This window comes from Entelurus aequoreus, linkage group LG25 (genome assembly GCF_033978785.1).
Source record: "Entelurus aequoreus isolate RoL-2023_Sb linkage group LG25, RoL_Eaeq_v1.1, whole genome shotgun sequence".
NCBI classification, from domain to species: Eukaryota; Metazoa; Chordata; class Actinopteri; order Syngnathiformes; family Syngnathidae; genus Entelurus; species Entelurus aequoreus.
The window spans coordinates 27,007,479-27,021,854 of NC_084755.1; the positions used below are offsets into that span (position 1 = coordinate 27,007,479).

General features: G+C 37.4%; 1 protein-coding gene across 3 annotated transcripts in view; it reads right to left on the reverse strand.

The window, feature by feature from the left end:
* Window positions 1-11,116, reverse strand: part of trappc5 (trafficking protein particle complex subunit 5) — an 11,721-nt gene extending 605 nt beyond the window's left edge. The window contains exons 1-4 of one of the 3 annotated variants that reach the window (XR_009824603.1): window positions 10,991-11,116; window positions 8,077-8,349; window positions 2,031-2,423; window positions 1-1,980 (exon numbers count right to left, since the gene is read on the reverse strand). The exon at window positions 1-1,980 is cut by the window's left edge and continues 605 nt beyond it. Coding sequence is in view for 2 of the 3 variants with exons in the window: in XM_062037173.1 (XP_061893157.1) it covers window positions 2,127-2,423; window positions 8,077-8,346 (567 nt within the window). In the remaining variant the exon portion in view is untranslated. Of the gene's footprint in view, window positions 2,424-8,076; window positions 8,350-10,985 lie in introns of all 3 variants that reach the window. The other 2 variants (XM_062037173.1, XM_062037174.1) reach the window with 2 other exon arrangements.
* Window positions 11,117-14,376: the final 3,260 nt, after the last annotated feature.

The window sequence follows — 14,376 nt, forward strand, 5'->3', positions numbered from 1 at the left end:
CTTTGTACAACGTTGTTTGTTTTTATTTCAAATAAATAAAATGACACATAAGAAGTATGACAAAGGAACCGACACATACTCAGCATTTCCATGACCAGGGCGATGGGTCTCCACTAACAGGATGGAGTCTTTACAAGATTTGATAATATTTTTCATCATTTTAATTTGCAAAAAGTGAGTAAATCATAAATGGCATTTTCCAACATGAGTCGTGGCTTCAGACTGTGGAGATCAGGGGTATCCAAGGTGTGGCCCGGGGGCCGTTTGCAACCCGCGGCTAATTTTTGACGGTCAACACATTTTACAAATACTATTTTTTTTCTTTGAAGCTGTCCTTGCTCAAAAAATATTAAGGAATCCAAACAAATGTTATGAATTATTGACGTATTCAAGGCTCCAATTACTTTGTATCAAAAGTTCCACTTTGAAATATTTTTGGGGGAAAATATTGCATATTTTGTGTGTTTGCCACATAAAAAAACAAGTTTTCTTTGACCAAAATGGCATTAAACAAATTGAAAGTCAAAACTTATTTTTAACACTTATGAGTGGGGAACATTTGCAGAATTTTAGTGGGATTTTTATTTAAAACGGACGATGTAAATGTGCTTTCAAAAATAAAAATGAATTCAAATCAATGTTGTTATGAATTATTTATCTATTTTGATGCTCCAATTGCTTCTCATCAAATATTCCACTTGGACATTTTTTGGGGGGAAATATTTCATCTTTTGTGTGTTTGCCATATAAAAAAACAAGTTTTCTTTGAAAAAAAATGGCAATTAACAAATTTAATAAATAATATAAACATATAATTGATGGATAGAACTGAAATTGATCTGGAGTCTTAAGCGTTAAAAGGCCAAACAAACAATTCTTTTTTAACACTTTTATGAATCCTCAAGATTTATTTTTTTTAAATGTGCTCAAAAAATAATAATGAATTAAAATAATAATTATGAATTATTGGTCTATTTTTAAAGGCTCCAAGTGCTTCCCATCAAATATTCCACTTTTAATTTGGGGGGGGGGGGGGGGGGAAGAGAAATAGTGCATATTTTATGTGTTGCCATACAAAACACAAAGGTTTTTTTGGACAAAAAGAGCATAAAACAAATAAAACAAATAATTAAAACCTATAATTAGTGGATAGGGCTGAAATTGATCTAGAGATTTAAGCTTTGAAAGTCATAACAAAAACATATATGTCTTACTTTTAACACTTATGAGAGGGGCCCTTTTGGATCCACAATATTTTTTTAAAACTGACATTACAAATGTGCTAAAAAAAAAATTGAATAATGAATAAAAATCAATGTTATGAATTATTGACCTATTTTGAGGCTACAATTACTTCATATCAAATATTCCACTTTGGACATTTTTTATGGGGGGGGGGGGGGGTTATTGCATATTTACTCGTTTTGCTTTAAAAAACAGGGTTTTGGCAAAAGTGGCAAAAAGCATAAAAAATAAAAAACGTTATATCGACAGGTACATCTGAAGTTGATCTCCAGATTTAAGTGTTGAATTAAAATTAATAATAATAATGATAAATGACTTGACTGAGACCCTACCCAGTCCCCAGGACCAAACTTAAAAGGGTAAAAAAAATACAAACAATCTATATATTGTATTGGCTTTGAAAAATAAAAAATATGACAATGGCCCCCGCATGCTTTGATGTCTCAGTGTGTGGCCCTCAGTGGAAAAGTTTGGACACCCCTGGTGTAGATAATGATGGATAAATCAATAACTACCACTTCTACCTGATGAATGGAATGGAGTGATGGATGAATAAAGCTAAAACAGGAATATCATTTTGAAACAAAAACCATCTGTAATAGGAATGGTGTTTTTTTCCCTGTGCAAAATTCAGGCGTGACATCAACACACGATCTAGTCAAGAGTGGAAAACAGAATGAAAGAGATGTTTTCATCCATCCAGAATATCACAGTCTTACTCCAAAAAAGTCCGACCTGTTTTCATCCATCCAGAATATCACAGTCTTACTCCAATAAAGTCCGACCTGTTTTCATCCATCCAGAATATCACAGTCTTACTCCAATAAAGTCCGACCTGTTTTTGGTGCGGGACCTGCAAAAAGGACCAAGTCCCCTCGTGTTTATCTGCCGTCCAAAGCCTTGTCCCGGGCTATGACCGACTCGTTAAACTTGATCATGAGTGTGGTGCCTTTGTGCCAGTGGGCGGTCACCTTGGCGGGGAAGCCGCTGTGCGTGAGGATGGCCTCCACGATGCCCGCGGTAAAGGCGGCGCAGTTCAAGCTGCTGTTCTCCTTGGGCACGGAGATGTAGGCGTTGATGAGCGGCTCCTTCTCGATGATGTAGTACGTCTTGTCGTCGTCGTTGGCCTGCTCCAGCTTGTCCGCCTCTTTCCCAAACAAAGACTTCCATACGTTCACCTAAAAGGGACAAACTTTAATACATTTTACAGCCACCAAACACTACCGTATTTTACGGACTGTAAGGCGCACTTAAAATCCTTTTTTTCCCCTCAAAACTGCGCCTTATAAACCGGTGCACCTAATGTACAAAATGATTTTGATTGAGCTTACCAACCTCGAAGCAATTTTATTTATGTTAAAGTTAAAGTTACCCAACGATAGTCACACACACACTAGGTGTGGTGAAATTGTCCTCTGCATTTGACCCATTCCCATTTTCATGCCCTGGGAGGTGAGGAGAGCAGTGAGCAGCAGTGGTGGCCGCGCTCGGGAATCGTCTTGATGATTTAACCCCCAGTTCCAATCCTTGATGCTGAGTGCCAAGCAGGGAGGAAACGGGTCCCATTTTTATAGTCTTTGGTATGACTCAGCCGGGGTTTGAACTCGCGACCTACCAGTCTCAGGGCGGACACTCTAACCACAAGGCCACTGAGCTGGTCAGTGGCCTTGTGTCAGTGTCATTTGGTACATGGTGTAATGATAAGTGTGACCAGTAGATGGCAGTCACACACAAGAGATACGCGTAGACTGCAATATGACTCAAGTCAACAACACCAAAATTGTATATGTTCCATTGAAAATATAGAACATTACACACGGCGCTCAAAAATCTATCAAAATGTTTTAGTACGACTTTGGTAAGCTATGAAGCCGCACCACTTGATGGCTTATCTGCGCTTTAAACATAGGAGTATTATTATGGTGTGTGTATAAGGTAAGACATATTATCTGGCGTTTTGTTTCGCAATATTATGCAAAAGCAACTTTTCTTACCTTCTGCTACCTGCTGATCTGTATTTGGGATCTGCATAAATCCTGAAAAATTGCGCGCGTCCGCCTTTGTAGTCGACAAGCTTCTTCTTTTTCTCTATCTTCTTCTTATGTGGCATTCATCCGCCGCGGTTGCCATTTCTAATATAAAGTAGTATAAAGTTCTAACTTATATCTGTCAGAAGACTCGCCATGAAAGCACTAAAAACTACCGGTGTACTGAGTTTACATTATTCACCCAAGGAATTTTAGTTATTAGAGAGTTCCGGTCGGATGTTTTTTCACGGGACACATTTCCGGCGTTGTTGCTGCTCCGTTATTAAAACATTAATTAATCAAAACAGTTAGATCCATATTTTGACACTTCTTCCACTCCCGTCTTTGCACGCTACACCGCTACATCAAAGATGACGGGGAGAGGACGCTGCCAAAGGTGAGCCACGTAAATAAGACCGCCCACAAAACGGTGCATCCTGAAGCGACTGTCAGAAAGCAACTGTAAAACATAATCTATGCAACATTTTGACCAAAGAACCACCATCACATGTTATGTAGACCACAAAAAAGTGATTTACATTTAGAAAAAAAATTAAAATAATATGACTCCTTTAATGCGCTGTCACGCCAATTTTCTTCCCATCACAAAAACCTTCCTAACCCCCATTTACTTCCGGGGTCATTTCCGCTTACGTCAGTTCCTCTTACATCATTGACAGCGATCGATAGCACTTCGTTTGACTCTTTTTTATAATACAGCGTTAACAAAACGTCTGAATTATCAACAATAATGTTGATTTAAAGTACAGACATTTAACATTATATATTAATTAATATTACTGAAATGTTTCAACAATAATGTTGATTTAAAGTACAGACATTTAACAGTATTATATATTAATTAATATTAGTGAAATGGTTTCAACAATAATGTTGATTTAAAGTAGTACAGACATTTAACAGTATTATATATTAATTAATATTTTTTGCACGTTGCCACGAAGACAGAAGTTCGCAGCAGCGGCCCTAACACTCCGCTTGAAATGTTGCGAAGCCTGCTGGTGTTTGACATAAGTCCCCTGGGACAGATAAAGACGAATATCATCCAGTGACACCACCATTTTCAGGAGATTTAGATTTATCGATCGCTGGCAATGACGTGAGAGGAAATGACGTAAGTAAGAGGAACTGACGTAAGCGGAAATGACCCCGGAAGTAAATGGGGGTTAGGAAGGTTTTTGTGATGGGAAGAAAATTGGCGTGACAGCGCCCTATAATCCGGTGTGCCTTATATATGAAAGATCGAAAATAGACCATTCATCAGCAGTGCGCCCCATGGTCCGGAAAATATGGTACTTTACCTCCGATAAAATGTGGGCCGCCACAAATAGATTTGGTGCTAACAATACATATCGCCTTTGACACGTCATCGATTACAATAAAAAATATTTTATTTTCTTCTTCCGTTGGAAAGAAATGGAAGGCGCTTATAGCAAGGTTGGTTGCGTGAACAAAGGCACTCGCTTTCTGGTAACCGAGCAACGTAGGAGGTGATCACGTGACACGATAGCAGCCAATCGGGTAACAGTATCGACTTTCAGGTTTGGTTGCGCCATCTTTTCGTCTCTCGGTGGATTATTTGCATAGAGCGAGAAGAAAAAGTGAAAATGAAGACATTGGTGGATAAAACAGGAGAAGTCACCTGGACAGTGTGGCTGTTTTTTAGAGTTTTTAAAACAGAAAGAGTCAGACCAATGTGGTCTGTTAATGATGCAAGACCGCTAATACCACACCACTTTAGCCACACTCACCCTTTAGAGCACAGCTGTAACTTCCAGACATGGGACCTGCAGAAAGTAGTTCTTCTCAGGTTTCTCTATGTTTACATTTTGCACTATTTTCTTACACTTTATGAAGCATTTCGTACATATTCCTTATTTTTGCACCTTCATTTTAGGAGCTTATTGTTAAGTGCTCAATGTGATTTTATAATTGTGTTTACATTTTTGGAGTGTTTCCCATGCGTGTGTTGACATTTCCTTTCTGCCTTGATAGCTGAGGGGAATATAATCATAGGAAGGTTATATTTCAGATTTGTAAAAAAAAATAAAAATAAATATATCAACATTTTATAATAAAATATAAAGAATATATTTATAATATTAATAATATAAAAAATAAAAAAAATTAAATAAAAATAAAGAGAAAGAGAAACATTTTATATATATATATAATATGTATAAAATATAACATAAAAATACAAAAATACATTAAATGTTAACATTTAATATTTTTTCTCCTATTCTTTATATTCCATAGCTCATAAAAAATTATCGATGTTGACCGATATAAAACACTTTTACCATGATACAGTTTTTAGCTATATCGCCCAGCCCTAATATAATACATTGCGCTATTTTCCTACACTTTATGAAGCATTTCTTACATATTCCTTATTTTTGCACCTTCATTTTAGGAGCTTATTGTTAAGTGCTCAATGTGATTTTACAATTGTGTTTACATTTTTGGAGTATTTTCCATGCGTGTGTTGACATTTCCTTTCTGCCTTGATAGCTGAGGGGAATATAATCAGAGGAAGGTTATATTTCAGATTTGTAAAAAAAATTATATATAAACATATAAAATTGTATAATGATAAATAAACAATATATTTATAATAATAATATAAAAAAAATAATAAAAATAAAGATGAACATTATATATATATACATATAATATGTATAAAATATAACATAAAAATTAAAAATACATAACATGTTCACATTTAATATTTTTTCTCCTGTTCTTTATATTCCATAGCGCATAAAAAAATGATCGATGTCGACCGGTATAAAACACTTTTACCATAATACAGTTTTTAGCCATGTTGCCCAGCCCTAATATAATACATTGCGCTATTTTCCTACACTTTATGAAGCATTTCTTACATATTCCCTATTTTTGCACCTTCATTTTAGGAGCTTATTGTTAAGTGTTCAATGTGATTTTACAATTTTGTTTACATTTTTTGAGTGTTTTCCATGCGTGTGTTGACATTTCCTTTCTGCCTTGATAGCTGAGGGGATTATATTCAGAGGAAGTTATATTTGAAATAAAAATGTTTACAATTAAGGTATTTTCTCTCCTGGTCCTGATTTTTGATAGGTCACAAAAATATCACAAAATATCAATATCAACTGATATAAAACACTTATCATATTGCCCGGCTTTTGTGTGCATTGTAACAACACTTCTTAACTTCTTACTCAAATGGTCAGCCAGAGAATACGAAGGCGTAGCAGGAGGGATCAGTGTTGACAACTTAGCCGCTGTATTTAGCGAGTACCGTACTTACAAAGGGTGTAACGATAAATCTATTCAGATTCGGATTATTCTATTAGCACCTTCGGTTTGGTACAGAGGCTGAACCATTTCCTGTTAACACAAGTGAGCAGTAACAGTATTGATATCGGCCGATCTCACTCATGGATGATCGGTATTGGAAAAAAATGACATGTGTATGTGTCATGGCCAATTATGCAAGTTTGACTATGATGTCATCTACTGTATTCCCTATCCCTCAAATCCATTGCAGTCCAGTGGGAAACATGTTAGTAAGCACTAGGGTTGTCCCCATACCAATATTTTGGTACTGGTACCAAAATGTATTTCGATACTTTTGTAAATAGAGGAGACCACAAAAAATCGCATTATTGGCTTTATTTAAACAAAAAATCTTAGGGTATATTAAACATATGTTTCTTATTGCAAATTTGTCCTTAAATAAAATAGTGAACATAATAGACAACTTGTCTTTTAGTAGTAAGTAAACAAACAAAGGCTCCTAATTAGTCTGCTGACGTATGCAGTAAAATATTGTGTCATTTATCATTCTACTATTTTGTCAACATTATGAGGGACAAACTGTAAAAAATTATTATTAATCTACTTGTTCATTTACTGTTAAAATCTGCTTATTTTCTGTTTTAACATGTTCTATCTACACTTCTGTTAAAATGTAATAATCACTTATTCTTCTGTTGTTTGATACTTCACATTAGTTTTGGATGATACCACAAATTTGGGTATTGATCTGATACCAGGTATTTAAATTGGTCATATTCAAAGTCCTCATCTGTCCAGGGACATATTTCCTGAGTTTATAAACATAATATAAATTAAAAAAAAAAAAGATTTTGTGATGATAAAAAATATCAATGTAGTCATTGTAGTCATTGTAGTATCAAAGAGATACGCTATTGTACCTGGTATCATTACAGTGGATGTCAGGTGTAGATCCACCAATGGCATTTGTTTACGTTGAGGAGTGCTAGCTTATGTTAGTGGTGAGCTATTGTATCCTCCTACGGTGTGTAGTGAAGCATGTTTAGCTATTCCTCGTCCTGCAGTGACTTGTAAGAAACTTACTTTATTTGTCGCCATGGGGGCAAGGATTAGTGATTTAGAAGTAGCTAAAACACTGCTGACTGCGGATGGAGGTTAGCTGGGAGTTAGCTACCCATGTCTTACTGCACCTCTTGGAAGAGCGGTTTCAGTGTTATAACTTCACCTTTATCTTTAGTTTTTAAGCCAGATTGCATCCATTCTCCCTTTTCTGTCTACACACTATGTCTGCTTGTAAGTACTCTGTGTGTGCACGCTGCCGAACATGCTCCTCTGCTTGTAAAACCGGCAATGTCATGGTTGACATTGCCATGACATTGTCAAGTCCCGTCAAAAAAAAGGAAACCGGTATAGTACCGTTAATGATTCATTAGTATTGCGGTACTTCACTAGTACCGGTATAAGCACAAACACATTTAGAAGCATCCAATGCACAGACCTTGATAAAGAGCAGCATGTTGAGCACTTTGGTCTCCCGTTTGCCGTTCTTCTCCCTCATCACCAGCACGTCCAGCATGCCGGCCCCCACGCTTTGGCCCATGTCGGCCAGGCGCGTCTGCAGCTCAGTAACCGAGTACACTCGGCTCTGGCAGTACTGCACCATCTCGGAGAACAGCAACGCAAACGCGCTCACGCTGACTTCCGTCTTGGGTCTGGTCAAGGGGCGCTCCAAGATGGTGGATTTCCCTCGGGTGAACCGTGTGTCCATTATCTGAGTGAGATGGAGAAGTGAGGAAAACAGCAACAAGATAATGAACCACATTAATTTGCAGATTAATGTATCGCCAACGTGTTTCTGCAATATTTTTGCAATTGTTACACGTATACTTTCACTGACACGAGTGGTAAAAATGGGATGGATCTCTAACAAAGTAGATACAGTATGTATGTATTCGCCGCTGGCTGGATAACGGAAGTGGTCACTTAGATTAAGCAATCTAAGTAGCGACCGGACCACTGTTTTCAGAATTCAACTGCGTTGGCGTTGTTTTTATCGCCACTATGCACCAATACTCACGACCAGGGATCCAACAGTATAATGATAAACCGTGGTAAAGTTCAAAAAACATTTTTTTTCTTATTAAAAACCGTCATTTGTTGCAGTTTCACTTTGAAAGTGCAACATAGCGTCCTTCCGTCAGCTGCTGTGACTGAGAGTTAGCATGCAGCAGGCGATGTGTCAGGAATGTTGCCACGACTTGTTTATAAAGTATTTACTTTGTTTACTGCTAACTTTGTCAGTGCTCCAATAACATCAATACTAGCTCAAATGTTTTGTCATCTCATCAAATTGAACGCAAGCTGAGTTGTCAGTGAGACACAAAGATTGTGTATTAGATGTGTGAGGTATCACTCTTGTTTAGTTTTGTTGGCCAAACTGTTGCACTGAAGTACATGGTTGTGGAAGAACAAAGCTCGTTTATTTGACTTTATCTTCATTAGCCAGATTGCTTTGTGTTTTATATTGATATCAAAAAGTAAACACCATGTTTTTTTTTTACATGATTGTGTTTTTTTTCATATTATTACTTTAAAAAACATTCATATGACTTTTTGATTGATTGATTGAAACTTTTATTAGTAGATTGCCCAGTTCAGTACATATTCCGTACAATTGACCACTAAATGGTAACACCCGAATAAGTTCTTCAACTTGTTTAAGTCGGGGTCCACATAGCGTTTTGTTAATGTTTTAATGATGTGTAGTAGAGATGTCCGATATAATCGGCCAATAAATGCTTTAAAATGTAATATTGGAAAATTATCGGTATCGGTTTCAAAAAGTAAGATTAATGACTTTTTAAAACGCCGCTGTACGGAGCGGTACACGGACGTAGGGAGAAGTAAAGAGCAGTCGCGTCTCCCAGTCAGCAGCCCCTCCCCTCTCCCACACACAACACAGGAGTTGCAGCACGACTGCAGCATGAGAGGTTTACTGGCGACGCTTGATGACCTCATCAAACCAACAACAACAACAAAAATGTGTTGTTGCCGGTGCTGTAGCCGTGGCTAACAAGCGAGCTCGCTCGGTGACTGACTAACGACACCATGTCTATGGTTTGGGATTATTTTAAAGTGTCTGACGGATAAAAAACTGGCAATTTGCAATGACTGCAAAAAGTTGGTTATGCGAGGAGGAACCAAGACGTCTTCCTTCAATACGAGCAATTTGATCTCCCACATCTTCAAGAATCATAAGGAGATACACGATGAATATAAGCGGAAGATGGATGAAAAGCAAACACCGAAAAAAAAGTAGTACCACACAGTTGTCGCTTAAAGACTCCGCCGAAAAAAAACAAAAATACAACAAAAACCACCCCAAGGCGAAAGCCCACTTTGTGGTCATGGACAACGCACGCAATATGGCAAAAGCTACGATGGCTAGTCTGCCCTGCATGGCGCACACTTTGCAGCTTGCGGTGAACGGAGGTGCCCTGTCTCAACGCAGCATTTCAGAAGCTCTGGCTGACTGGTAGGCCACTTCAAGCACTCACCACTAGCTTGCAGCACATTTGTGTTACTCATACAAATACGTTAGAGCAGGGCAGATTGAGCCCAGTTTATACTGTTATGCAGTATGCCAGGCAGTCTTGCACTAAATGAGGACTATGTTATGCCCTTTCCCAACTACTTTGGCACGTGTTGCAGCCATGAAATTCTAAGTTAATTATTATTTGCAAAACAAAAATAAAGTGTATGAGTTTGTACATCAAATATCTTGTCTTTGTAGTGCATTCAATTGAATATGGGTTGAAAATGATTTGCAAATCATTGTATTCTGTTTATATTTACATCTAAAACAATTTCCCAACTCATATGGAAACGGGGTTTGTATATTGATAACATTTTACACACTTTCCTAGACATATTAGTCGTTTTAATAAATAGCTATTACTTTGTTGAGTAATAGGAGGAGCTGTCCGGATTATTACACTCGTGAAGAAGGGCAGTGACACCATTGCTGTATGTGAAGTCAACACTTCCTGTTATAATGTAAACATACATACAGGAAATCATACTACATATGTCCCCACACAAGAAAGACCTCAGTTGCTATTTTTGCCGATTACCCTTAAACAGATTAGATATAACACCATGATTCTCATTGCATGCATAATTTTCCCTATCCATAGTTTTAACGAGGTTTTCGTTTTTTTGCTACAACATTAAATGCTAGCAGCTAGCTGTTAGCTATGTAGCTAGCTGCCGCCTCCTAAACAGGAAATGGCAAAATAGCTACTTCCGGCGTGTGATTACAGTTGTTTTAAAACAACGTTTATGGTCTTTATAAGAAAATGCATGAACTATATAGACGTAAGAAATGTGCTTTTAAGATGAACTAACCGTACATTAGCTGGAGGAGCTGTCGGTCTACTTCTTCGTTGCCGTCTTGCTGTTGTTTTGCTGTGTGTTGATTACTCAATACCGCCATCTACTGTATTGTCATGAGACAGCGCCTTCAAAACGAATACCAAATCCATTATCTTACTAAAAATTAGAACACATATGTTTAAACCCTGTGTCGTATTATTATTAGTACATTAAATAAACATAACGTTCGCAAATATTTATCGCAAAACAGGCTTCACCAGTAAAGTATATGGACACGAACTGCCCAACAGTACTGCAGTTTTCAAACGAATCGTCTTACCTCTTGACAACCACTAGAGGCCGCAAGAGGACAATTAAAAATAAAGCCAGAGCACCGCAGCAAGCCCCACAAAGGCCTTATTGAAATTGCTGTGTTGTTTTATTTTATACAAACCCCAAAACCAGTGAAGTTGGCACGTTGTGTAAATGGTAAATAAAAACAGAATACAATGATTTGCAAATCATTTTCAACCTATATTCAATTGAACAGACTGCAAAGACAAGATATTTAACGTTCAAACTGGAAAACTTTGTAATTTTTTGCAAATATTAGCTCATTTGGAATTTGATGCCATCAACATGTTTCAAAAAAACTGGCACAAGTGACAAAAAAGACTGAGAAAGTTGAGGAATGCTCATCAAACACTTATTTGGAACATCCCACAGGTGATCAGGCTAATTGGGAACATGATTGGGTATAAAAGCAGCTTCCATGGAATGCTCAGTCATTCACAAACAAGGATGGGGCGAGGGTCACAACTTTGTGAACAAATGCGTGAGCAAATTGTCAAACCGTTTAAGAACAACATTTCTCAACCAGCTATTGCAAGGAATTTAGGGATTTCACCATCTACGGTCCGTAATTTCATCAAAAGGTTCAGAGAATCTGGAGAAATCACTGCACGTGACATTGAATGCCCGTGACCTTGGATCCCTCAGGCGATACCGCATCAAAAATCGACAAGAGTATGTAAAGGATATCACCACATGAGCTCAGGAACACTTCATAAAACCACTGTCAGTATCTACAGTTGGTCGCTACATCTGTAAGTGCAAGTTAAAACTCTAATATGCAAAGCGAAACACACAGAAATGCAACACCCAGAAATGCAGCCGTCTTTGCTGGGCCCAAGCTCATCTAAGATGGACGGATGCAAAGTATAAAAGTATTCTGTGGTCTGACGAGTCCACATTTCAAATTGTTTCTGGAAACTGTGGACGTCGTGTCCTCTGGAACAAAGAGGAAAAGAACCATCCGGATTGTTCTAGGCGCAAAGTTGAAAAGCTAGCATCTGTGAAGTATAGGGGTGTATTAGTGCCCAAAGCATGGGTAACTTACATATCCATGAAGGCACCATTAATTAAAGGTACATACAGGTTTTGGAGCAACATATGTTGCCATCTAAGCAACGTGTCAAGCCATGTGTTACATCAGCATGGCTTCATAGTAAAAGAGTGCGGGTACTAGACTGGCCTGCCTGTAGTCCAGACCTGTCCCCCATTGAAAATGTGTGGCGCATTATGAAGCCTAAAATACCACAACGGAGACCCCCGGACTGTTGAACAACTTAAGCTGTACATCAAGCAAGAATGGGAAAGAATTCCACCTGAAAAGCTTCAAAAATTGGTCTCCTCAGTTCCCAAACGTTTACTGAGTGTTGTTAAAAGGAAAGGCCATGACGACGAGAACAGTGGTAAAAATGCCCCTGTGCCAACTTTTTTGCAATATGTTGCTGCCATTAAATTCAAAGTTAATGATTATTTGCAAAAAAAATAAAAAGTTTCTCAGTTCCAAAATTAAATATATTTTCTTTGCAGTCTATTCAATTGAATATAAGTTGAAAAGGATTTGCAAATCATTGTATTCTGTTTTTATTTACTATTTACACAACGTGCCAACTTCACTGGTTTTGGGGTTTGTAGAATGGTATGCTGAATAGTTATAATGTTTGGTGCAACTGCTGCTGATGATAATAGCAGACCATACCTTAGAATAGTAAGATGAGTAGCTATAATCAATCCCTGCTCATGTCAATATGCCGGCCGCATAATTAGGTGCCAGGATTTCAACATTCGTCCTGTTCAAGAAAAATTGGAAATATGAGGTCTCTGTCCTCATTAATACAACATAGCATAAAATACTTGTTACATAAGATATCGAATGCAATATTGTTAACACTATGTTGCCTAACATATCATTTTTCAATGTAGGTCAATTGTAAACAGTGTGTACAACAGTTAAAAAACAAAACCATGTTTCAAAGAAAATAAACAAATATTAGCAATTTATTCCTAACTTGGGTTGTACGGTATACCGGTATTAGTATAGTACCGCGATACTAATGAATCATATTCGGTACTATACCACCTCTAAAAAGTACCGGTCCCCCACCCTCCCGAACCCCAGTCGTCCCGTCATGACATTGTTGGTTTTACAAGCAGAGGAGCATGTTCGCAGCGCACACACATGAAGTACTTACATGCAGACACAGCATGTCGACAGAAAAGAGAGAACGGACGCATTTTGGCTTAAAAACTAAAGATAAAGGTGAAGTTATAACACTGAAACACCCTCAGGAAGAGGTGCTTTAAGACATGGTTAGCTAGCTAGTGGCTAAAGTCAAGCCGCAGTTGGTAGTGTTTTAGCTACTTCTAAATCACTAATCCTCGCCTTAATGGTGACAATTAAAGTAAGTTTCTTACAAGTAATCACTGCAGGATGAGGAATAGCTAAACATGCTTCACTACACACCGTAGGAGGATACAATAGCTCACCGGCGTCACAATGTAAACAAACACCATGGGTGGATCTACACCTAATATTCACTGTAATGATACTAAGTTCCGGAGCGTATCTAGTTCATACTACTATGATTACATCAATATTTTTTAGCATCACAAAATCCTCTTTCGTTTTTTTTACATTTATATTATTTTTATAAACTCAGGAAGTACGTCCCTGGACACATGAGAACTTAAATTATGACCAATGTATGATCCTGTAACTACTTGGTATCGGATCGATACCTAAATTTGTGGTATCATCCAAAACTAATGTAAAATATCAAACAACAGAAGAATAAGTGATTATTACATTTTAACAGAAGTGTAGATAGAACATGTTATAAGAGAAAATAAGCAGATATTAACAGTAAATAAACAAGTAGATTAATAATCAATTTTTACAGTTTGTCCCTCATGATGTTGACAAAATAATAGAATGATAAATGACACAATATGTTACTGCATACGTCAGCAGACTAATTAGGAGCCTTTGTTTGTTTACTTACTAATAAAAGACAAGTTGTCTTGTATGTTCACTATTTTATTTAAGGACAAACTTGCAATAAGACACATATGTTTA